General features: G+C 30.2%; 2 protein-coding genes across 5 annotated transcripts; one reads left to right on the top strand and one right to left on the bottom strand.

Annotated features, from left to right (window-relative positions):
* Positions 1 to 729, bottom strand: LOC105435052. The gene has a single exon (XM_011654401.1). It carries the CDS (start codon positions 727 to 729, stop codon positions 1 to 3), a length of 729 nt encoding a protein of 242 aa, XP_011652703.1.
* Positions 730 to 7,530: 6,801 nt separating this feature from the next.
* Positions 7,531 to 10,146, top strand: LOC101204797. 4 transcript variants are annotated; one of them, XR_004215153.1, is made up of 6 exons: positions 7,531 to 7,877; positions 8,366 to 8,450; positions 8,586 to 8,640; positions 8,816 to 8,996; positions 9,593 to 9,752; positions 9,832 to 10,127. XR_004215153.1 is itself a non-coding variant. In XM_031882280.1 (6 exons), exons 1-5 carry the CDS (start codon positions 7,707 to 7,709, stop codon positions 9,683 to 9,685), a joined length of 585 nt encoding a protein of 194 aa, XP_031738140.1. In that variant the 5' UTR covers positions 7,531 to 7,706; the 3' UTR covers positions 9,686 to 9,717; positions 9,832 to 10,127. The 4 variants fall into 4 exon arrangements, 2 of the variants coding, with proteins under 2 accessions (XP_031738140.1, XP_004146178.1); XM_031882280.1 differs by having other exon boundaries at positions 9,593 to 9,717; XR_968826.2 differs by having other exon boundaries at positions 7,532 to 7,877; positions 8,858 to 8,996; positions 9,832 to 10,146.
* Positions 10,147 to 10,177: the final 31 nt, after the last annotated feature.

Below are 10,177 nucleotides of genomic sequence, written 5' to 3'. Positions count from 1 at the left end.
TCACTTCTCGTCGTCACTCTCCGGCGGGGGTTCGAGGTTCAGATCAAACCCGGCGTCTCTGGTGTTGTCCGGCGAGTCACCGTCGTCAGCAGTAGAGGGTTGGTTGAGATCAATATCCAGCCCTCTTCTGGACGCTGACACTTGCTGAGCTACTGTCAGCAAAGTGGAAGCGAGCTGCTGCTGACAACGGCGAATGTCAAGTTCGGCGGCGGTTGGCGGAGGAAGAGCTCCACGGTAGGTCCGTTCAGGGTGAGACCTTAAGTGTCCAAATAGTGCTTTCCACGATTTGAACACTTTGTTACATGTTGCACATCTTGGCTCACCCTTTGGAACCTCCGTTAGCTCTCCTTTTTTCTTTGCAGCTTTCACCTGCTGCTGCTGCTCTCCTCCATCCCCTCGTCCTCTTTTTTTCCCCGCTTCGACGTCGGAACTTCCTCCAACGTGCTCGTGTGATGATGTTCCGACGTCGAACATTGCGTTTACACTTTGGCGCCGTCTTACGTCGCCTGGTGTAACGCTTTCCGGGGCCGCCACTACTATCGAGGACGAGGGTTCGATGACATCAGTGGGAGGGTTATTTATGTCATCGATAATGCGAGCAGGTGGTGGTGGAGAAGCTGCCATTGGAGACCTTTCTCGACGGTGGCGTTGGTCGGGAGAGGTCTCGGATACCGCATCAATGTTGATATTGATATTGGTATTGGCATTTGTGTTGGTGTTCTTCTCCATGGCAAGACGATGGGATGATGAAGAAAATGAAAGAATTGAGAATAGAGAGAAACAGGAAATGAGAGCAAGGAAGCAAGAGAGAACTGTTGCTGGGTAGTGACTTTCTTCTTAGGATTATGCATCTATTTATAGTGAAAGTTCAGAGCATTTGGTAATTAACAAAATCATCTCTGCATTTGTATTTTGCAGTGAAAGTTTAGAGCATTTGGTAATTAACAAAATCATCTCCTCCATTTGTATTTGTAGTCAAAGTTTAGAGCATTTGGTAATTTTGAAAAAAGATGTAAACTAAGTGTACATGAGATAAATGTAATAATATATTTTTGTTTACTCGTATTCGTGTCCTCCTAACTCATTCTTACGACGTAAAAGAACTAAAAATCAAACGACCACTAAATTAAATCGACTAAGATTTATATTTTTAACGTTTTCTTTAAAATAAGTCCAAACGACCACTTTAAATGTTTTAGTTAATATCATTATATTATCTTCTTTCTTTCTAATCATTATATTCGCAACTGCAAGTTGTATTAATTTAAACTTTTCAAGATCATCTTCAAGGCTATCTTCATTTTGAAATTTTGAAAAATAAGAAAAAAAATTTTTTGCTCCTTCAATTTTACTTAATTTTAATTTATAATTAGTAGAGATGGAAAAATTAAACTTTAATTCAATTAATATTACAAAATAAAATATTGTTTGAGTTAAACCACACATACTTTATTTTATTGTGAGGAATGATTTTTCCAAATTCCATTTTGTTCATGGAAGTAGGAAATACATTGCATAGAAAAATCACATATTAATGAAATATATAACTAAGTAAATGAAGTAATATTTTGAAATATTTATTTAAATCAGGTTTTATTCTTTTTCACATTTTAGGAATTGGAAATTAAGAAATTCAATGAGGATATTTTTTTATTAGATTTTCTCTCAAAAAAATTCTTTTTTTTTTTTTAAATTTCAACATCATTTTAAACACTATTAGTACATATTTTACGTCTGAACTATACTCATGTTGATTTTACTCCTATGATTTTTTTACCGTTCGTATAAGCAATTACTCTAAATGGTAATGAAGTAAATTAGATTTAATTTGTGGTTAAATGCATTTTGGTATTGGTTAGGTTACCATAAAAGAGTATATTTGTGCATCTACATATAATTTGTCAAATATTGGCTGCATACTCCTTTTCTGGAGTTTTATAATTATTTTTTAAATTTTCAAACTTTTAAAATTCAAATTCATCAAGTTAAATACTAGTTTGTAGTCAAAGTTTATGCTTGACCATAATATAACGGACGTTTGGGATAAGAACTACCCTAAAATTATAATAATTTTATATTGCTACCGATAAATATTATATTTTATAGTGAAAGTTTATGCTAGGACTATAATAATATAAGATGGTATTTGGTAAGAGTAAGCACGAGAGACTAAAAAACTAAGCCAATCGACAAAAGTCGAACGAACCAAAGGTGGTCAGTCAAAGATAAGGAGAGGTTCAATCAGTGTCACTTTAGAAAAATCCAAACCGACGACATTTTTTAAAAAATTAAAAGGTTTAAACTAACCTAAATTGATCAAACCAACGATAGATTTGTATACATTCGTGGTTGTGGTGGGTTTGAACACAATAACTTATTCGGTATTTGTATGGTCGAAAAACTGACTATGACCGACCGATGCCCACCCCTAGTATTTGGGGCAAGAACTATTTTAAGAGTATAATAAATCTCACATTGGTACTATATTTTGTAGTTTTCGATTAGCTACGACCAGTACTATTTCAAAAACTTCATTTGGTACAGTTTTTACTATTCTACGTTGATTATTTTTTAAATTTTGTGTTATAGTGTTTATTATTTTCTTCTCAAACTAAAAATAAATTGCACTTCGAACATATATTATTATAACCCAAATTAAAATAATCTATATACCTAATACAAAATAGTATAATCAAAAGGTTACAATTTTAATGTTTATATTTTAAATTTTTTTTCAACAATTAAATCGCGCTATAGTTTTAATTTATTTTAAGTCGGATTAGAATTTGATCTCTAAATTTAAAAATTCAAACTTTTAATATTAAATTTGTACTCACTCTTAGTTTTGAGTGGTAATATTTACAAATCAATTTTTTGAAAAGAAAGAAAAAGATAATTATAATTAATTTTCAATATTATTTTGAAACTTAGAAGTAAATTTTAAATTTAAAAAAAAAAGAAAAAAAGAACTATAAGTATATACCATTTAAAAACATGAACGGTAGAGATTAGACCAATAAAAAAAAAGTTACTTTCCCAAGAAAGGAAAAACGGTTAGTTTGAACAACGTTACATAGAGAATGGTATTTTGTTATTAGTCATTGATGTTTAATAGGCAATTAAGGGAAATACATCCATCCAATTTCCTGTCCAAATCATTGCTCCCTTTCTCGAGGAATCAAATCATTATTCCTCATCCCATTACTAAATAATAATAAACTTAGCCCTAAAGAAATTACTATCATATATCAAATAACAATACCCAAAAACAGGGTTTAATTTAGGGTTTACTATTAGGGTTTACTATATGTATATATATATGCTTTGTTTGATGATATAAACGATTTTGTTCGAAGATTATATTAAATAATAGACATATCCAATAAATAAAAATATATATGTATGAAGAGATGAATATTTAGGTTATTTAATTTGTAATTGACAGGACAGGTTGAGGGTGTTATTATATTAGAGGTTTGTTTTAAATGGTAACAAAGTAATTGGATATATATGTTTTTTACCCCATAATTATGTTGCTTTGAAAGGCTATATGTATGCATCCAGATAAGCTTCGTCAATTTTTCTATAAATTAATAGGAAGATTCCTCACACCCAAAATAAATAAATAAGTTCAATAAAAGTTTTTTTTATTTTTGAAATTTTTAGTCTCTTATATCTTAAATTGACCCATTTAATTCGGCATGTATTTAAAGGTTTTTCTATTAAAATAATCATTAATTTTTTAAGAAAAGATAAAAGAGATAAATTTATAATTAGATGCCAAAGTGACGAAAAAAAAATAGTGAAAATTAAATAACCTATATTTTATTTTCTCAAAATTAAAAGAAAAGGGAAATGACTGTGGATAGAAAAATAAAATAAAATAAACAAATATTAACTTTAAGCTTTCAATAATATTGAATTTAATTAACATTTTTTTAAAATTTCTTCTACCAATACTTGTTAGTAACTAGTAGATAAGATGAGCATAGTTCAACTCATATCGTGTTTGTAATCGTGCTTGTATATTAGCAATCTCAATTTAAGGTGTATTTTGGAATTTGGCTAAATATTAACTTTATACTTTGATTCATTATTCGAGTTTATTCACCTTCAAAATATTCACATTAATATTTGTATTTTCATTTTTATTTCATTAATTTGGATAAAACTCTTAAAAAGATGACAATTTTTGGTTCCTTAAGAAAATGAAATAAAAACAAAAAATCAATAAAACTATTCCCGTTCTTTCAAAGTTAAAGAACAAAAATCTATTTTTAGAGTTGGAAGTATAAAAACTAAATTAAACCTTTTAAAATCGATTAGAGATACCAAAATAACCAAAATTGAGAAGGTAAAAATATTTTCACTATATAAAACAATTCTGAAAATGGAAAAAGCCCACAATATAGAATACCAAAATTACCCCAATCAACACGCAATAAATCAGTCGCACGCTCGCAATACACAATCGTGTATATTTTGATACACGATTTCGGTGCTTGTTGACTGAGTCAAAGGACAAAACAGGTTTAGAGATGGGTCTCAGACCATCTCGGGTTGTGTTCGGTCGAGACTGCAAGCATAAAAGGAAACCATTAAGGATCTCGAGCAGATGTGTGGAATTTTGAGCAAGATTGAAAATAAAACGGTAATCTCGGGACCACCTCAGTGCTTCTTTAATCGAGATGAAAGACAAAAGCTTAAGAAGGTTGGATCTCATGTAATCTCAGGGCCATCTCAGTGCTTGGTTTGATCGAGATGAAAGATAAAAGCTTAAAAAGTTGGAATCTCTGGCAATCTCGGAGTCATGTCGAGAAGGGTGAAGATCTTGGGGGATCTTAGGCCGATCTCAGCCGAGAATCCAAATGTCTTCATGAATTTTTCAGCTGCCTTTATTTTATTCGATCTTGGGCATACTTTACCCCCGAAATGTCATAGGGTGAAAGACGTCTACCTTTAGTTATTCGATCTTGGACCTTAATTGCATCGAGATGGTCTAAGATGAAAGAATTATGCCTTTATTTTATTCGATCTCTAGCCTTAATTGCACCGAGATTGACCCAAGATTAATAAAATCACAAAAAGATATAAATCACAAGGGCATATATGAAATTTATGAAAAAATTATCATGCATCATGGGCTTTTCTTATTTTGCTATACGACCCGTAAATATTTTGGGTTTTTGTTACACCTTTACCTAAATTACTCAATTTTTTTCAAGTAGAAAAACCAAAAATAATATAATAAGAAAAAAGATATAACCGTGAGCATGTCAAAATTTAGTATAACAGACTGAAAAATAGCAAATTTGAAAAATATTAAGAATTTTGACAAAACTGGTGGTTAGATACATATACAATCTATTTGCAAACTACGAAAAATATTAACTAATTTATGATATTTACGAGATTAACAAGATTTTCACAATATATCCCCTAAATATATATCTATAATTCATAACAAAATTTAACATTTATTTATTTATTTCAGGTTTAATAAAAAAAAATTCCTAAAAATTTGTTAAAAGATTTTCAATCGTTCCTTTTTCCTTAGATTTCACAATAATTTGAATTCAAATATTATAAAATCTAATTCCTAAAATAATGACAATCACTTCTTCCATATTTTCCTATGATTTATATTTCAAATTATTTTAAACAAAATTATTAGATAATACATAATACATATGATTAATAAAAAAAATGGTTACGAGAATATTATATTTTATAATATTTTGATTTTCATATTATTTATATTTCAAGTTACTTTAAGTATGGTTAATAATAATTTAAAAATAAAGTTTTATTATCCCTACAACCGTACTAGTTATGATAATATATTTATTTTGATTGATTTTTATTTTAAAAAATAATTTATTGTGCCTTTTGTATCAGATAATTATTTTTCCCCTTGTGTTTTTTAATTACGTTAATATTCATATTTATTTTAATTAGATGTTTTATTTTGTATGTGACGTTTTATTTTCAATCATCCTCGTTATACATGTCTAAATCAAGAAGTAGAATACGTGTGTTATACCCCTTTATGTAGAATAATACGTGTTTTGTTGTGTATTTGCATGATACAAATAATGAGATCAAATATTATTCATACAGTGTATTTGCAAGCGGAAGTTTTGAAAAAATATTTTTGGGATTGCCAAGATTTTCCCAATATCTCCTAAATATATGCTTATATAATTCACAACAAATTTTTGGATTTTTCAAATTTAAATCAAATTAATTAATATTTATTTATTTAACTCACAAAACTTATGTTTAATAAATATTTCTCCTGTAAAGTTGTCCAAGGATTTTCAATAATCTAATTCCTAAAATAATGACAATACTAATCCAATATTTTCGTATAGGATTTATATGTCAAATTATTTTAAAAAAATTTATTAGATAATACATGGTTATTTTAATTTATATTTCAAATTGTACACTTATTTTGATTGATTTTTATTAAAAAAGAATTAATTTATTGAGCATCTTTTATGAAAAACAATGTATTTTGCAAACAACATTCAAATTTGATAAATCTTTACTAAATTTGCTATTTTGTTGCTAGATTTATGCTAATGACAAATATATATACAAGATTTTCAAATTTGTTATATTTTAAACAATTTATTAAATAATACATAATATATACTTTTAATAAAAATTTGAATTTAAAATTTAATAACAATTTGAATTTAAATTTTATGATTTAATTTTGCTTCAATAACATTTTTGCAATTATTTGAATATTCTTTTTTTAGATTTTATTAGAGAAAAGAAAAGAAAGAGATTGAGAGGGGTAGCCGACAAGAGACAAACAGAGTGTGAGAAATTTTTTATTGCAAACAAGAGATGAGCTCAACTGAATCTCGAGTGTATGAATAACTCACCGATTTGAGTGGAAGAACTCACACATGCGTATCTTGCTAAGATGTATATAAGTTTTGAATTCTATGGTATAGTTTAATGATTTCATCTTTATTATAATATAAACAATGCTCAAATTTTCAACTTGAAGCTTTCAGCTATGGTTGTTCTAGGTGTGGAGCCAAACTCTTGAGTTGAATGTGTCTCAATTTTAAAATTACTCATTTCAAATAAATCGCATATTTTGGACGTTAAAATAGATTTTAAATTTTGCAGACATGAGGTGGAGATTCCCATCAATAACAACTTCTATAATCTTTATGTTTTTGGGCAATTTTTTTCTTTTTTTGTAGCATATGTTATTTCAATTATTGTCTATTTGGAGTTTAGGTGAATAATTATGAATTTAGGTGAATAATGATACTTTTCATATTGGAAAGAAGTATTGGAATGATTGTTTCATTTATTTATTTTTCTAATTTGTATGTTTTTCTATTCTAACGGCTTAAAATTATTTTTAAAACTCATAATTTCCCGTTCTTCCTTTGAGAGCGCAAGAAAAAATGGTAGTGTGGCCCAGTCTAAAGCCCAAAATGTGTTAAGGTTAGTTGGGCCTAAGAGTCGACCCAATGAAGAAACTGAAATGCGATTGGGCTATCCAATTCCCACCGGCCGGCGAACTGCCCATTCTCAATTACTCCGGTGGCGAAGCGGGAAGGGTTGGCGGCGGTCTAAGAGAGCTCTCTCGTCCAGCCATCACTATTACTCGATAATATGGATCATTCCTCATATCTTGATTTTCTTCCTCGAACATTTTGAAAGAATGCTAAATGGCCAAGTTTTCCATTTCGGATCGGAGATATGGATACTTTTCCGACTGTAAATGGCCTTCTGAAGCAGTTCATGTCCACCACGTTGTTGTTCTTAGGAATACGACTGCTGAAAAGGGTTTCCTCTTCTGCGTTTTTGCAGTCCTTGCCTTATGTTTTTTCCTACTCAAGGTAATTTGTTGTTCAGAGAAATTCATAGGTACAAGCAGTATTTATAGGCTTAAAAATCATTTTTGTATTTGAAGTTTTACTAAGAATTCATGTATGTGTGTGTGTGTGTTTACAAAGGATGAAACTCAATCTAAAGATTCGATGTGATTCTTTCTGTTTCTTTTGTCATCTTTTTTTCTTGCTTTCCATTTTCAAACTCTGTTGGTAGTTGTTCTATATTGTTCAATCTTATGTCTTTTGATTATCAGTTGCATTCCACGACCTTCCGTTCCTGTTCTATAGTTTGTACATTTGAGTCATTATCAAGAAAACCTTTCACTAAAGAGTTTCACAGTTCATTGATATGATTGAGCCGAATTGTCAAAATACATACATGAACTGAAGTAAATGTATCAATGGATAGGATTGCTTTTGATATTCGAACAGCATTCTTGGAAATCTGTTGAAGTTTTTTTTCAGTGCATTATCATTGACTCTGTGTTTAACAGGGCGAATCGATCTTTGTTGCCTTATGGTGCTTGGTCTTGAATGTATTCTTTTTCAAGAAGTTGTTCAAGGGAAGGGTTGAGAAAGGTGAACATTTGTGGAAGATCTCTGCCTTATAAATTTATAATGCAATATTATGTACCATTTGCTTCCTAAATCTGAAATTTGAATTTGTGCTGTTATCAAATCCTTTTGACGGATGGGGAATGTCTAAATGTGCAGAGAGTGTTATTGTTATGCCAAATTTTGGAGTCCAACTTGAAACTCACTTTCGGAGGTAACTTTTTCTTTGGAGTCCAACTTCCTTTCCAATGAAACTCACATTGGCCATATTTGTTTGTTATTTTGATTTGATAAACCTCTGAGGTTTGATATCCTTAGTTCTTCAATACTGAGACTATCTTAAACCTTTATGCTTCAACATGGCTATCTCTCACGTGTTACTTTCGCAGATTCTCCTCGGTGCTTACTATGTCCTTTGTCTCTTATTGTAGTGGAAAAGTCATTCGTCGGTTTGTTCCTGTTGGTAAAATTTTAAAGCCAGTTCTCCTTGAATGCCTAACTCCAGTTACTTGTTACTGGAGTCTGTCTTTGATTGTAAAGGGGGAAGACGAACTATTGTTGGTTTTCAAGGTAATTTTATTGTTTATTTAAATGTTATGGCCTGTCCCTTGAACCATGCATGATAATGATGTAGCATTAATGACGAAGAAAGAAAATGTAGAATAAATTATTATTTTGCTCACAAGTTAGGCTATTAGACCCAGTTAAGAAATGAGGCTATATTGATATTGTGAATTTCTTGTCCTTGTATGCGAGTTTTGCTTATCCCCACCTTTTACACAAATGCAGATTCAGTAATCTATTTGTCTGAATAGACCTAAGGCCCCTGTAATCATTTGATTTTTTAGTTATTGAAAATTAAGCATATTTGTTTATTATTTTTCAAAACTCGACTTGGTTTTTAAAAACACGAATAGAAAGTTGATAACGAACCAAGAAATGTGGAAGTAGAATGGATGTTTATATAGGCTTAATTTTTGAAATCTAAAAACCAAATATTACCAAACGAGTTAAACATTTCTACGAGGACTGTGCATTACATTTTGTTTTTGGGGTTTGAAAAACATTCTTTCTTTTTCTGCGAGAATGAGCATAGCTCAATTGGAATATAGACGATGTGTTCTTTCATCCCACTTATTGTTGAAAAATATTATTCCCCCTTGTAGGAATTACGTCCACCCGTGAAAATGCTGGTCCCTGTCTGGAAGGCTTTGTGCACAGCTACCGGTGATGATAAAAATGGAGATGATTGTTCATAACGCAATGGGCAATTGTAGCTCCTGAGTATCATGTGAATTTGCCAACTCAATTTCTATCTTTACTCATGTATGTAAATGTATTGATTTTAGTTGTAACCTTGATCTTTTTCTCTTCCATTGATTTCTTGTTTAAATTTTCCTCACAGGTACATGGTGCCATTATGGTTTAGTTCGAGCCTACGAAGGAGTTTTAGAGCTTGAACCAGCTTATAACAAGAATTCTTAGATATTCTTCATTCATTTTTCTATTTTCATACATTTAAGTTTGCTTTTACTTATTATTTTATTTTGTATCTTTCTTTTTAAAGAATACATTCATTGTGATTTTAATATTTAAATGTTAGTAGAACAAATTTAGTATATAGAACAAAAAAACTAAACTGTTGTCAAATTTTGTTTTCAATACAATGATTGAGGTGTGAAGATATGAAAATTTGGCTCAGTTTGAGTCTCCCTTATTACATATATGCTAAAAGATCTATATAATATTTT

Source organism: Cucumis sativus, chromosome 3 (genome assembly GCF_000004075.3).
Source record: "Cucumis sativus cultivar 9930 chromosome 3, Cucumber_9930_V3, whole genome shotgun sequence".
Lineage (NCBI taxonomy): Eukaryota > Viridiplantae > Streptophyta > Magnoliopsida > Cucurbitales > Cucurbitaceae > Cucumis > Cucumis sativus.
Note: the sequence above shows the minus strand (reverse complement) of the source record. Positions and strands in the feature narration are given on the sequence as shown.

Bases quoted from the DNA above. Each gene is read 5' to 3' on its own strand.
- LOC105435052 (XM_011654401.1), bottom strand. From the start codon at position 729: ATGGAGAAGAACACCAACACAAATGCCAATACCAATATCAATATCAAC.
- LOC101204797 (XM_031882280.1), top strand. From the start codon at position 7,707: ATGGCCAAGTTTTCCATTTCGGATCGGAGATATGGATACTTTTCCGAC. The intron at 8,451-8,585 runs GTGAACATTTGT...CTAAATGTGCAG, and splicing joins CAAGGGAAGGGTTGAGAAAG to AGAGTGTTATTGTTATGCCA. The intron at 8,641-8,815 runs GTAACTTTTTCT...TTACTTTCGCAG, and splicing joins CTTGAAACTCACTTTCGGAG to ATTCTCCTCGGTGCTTACTA.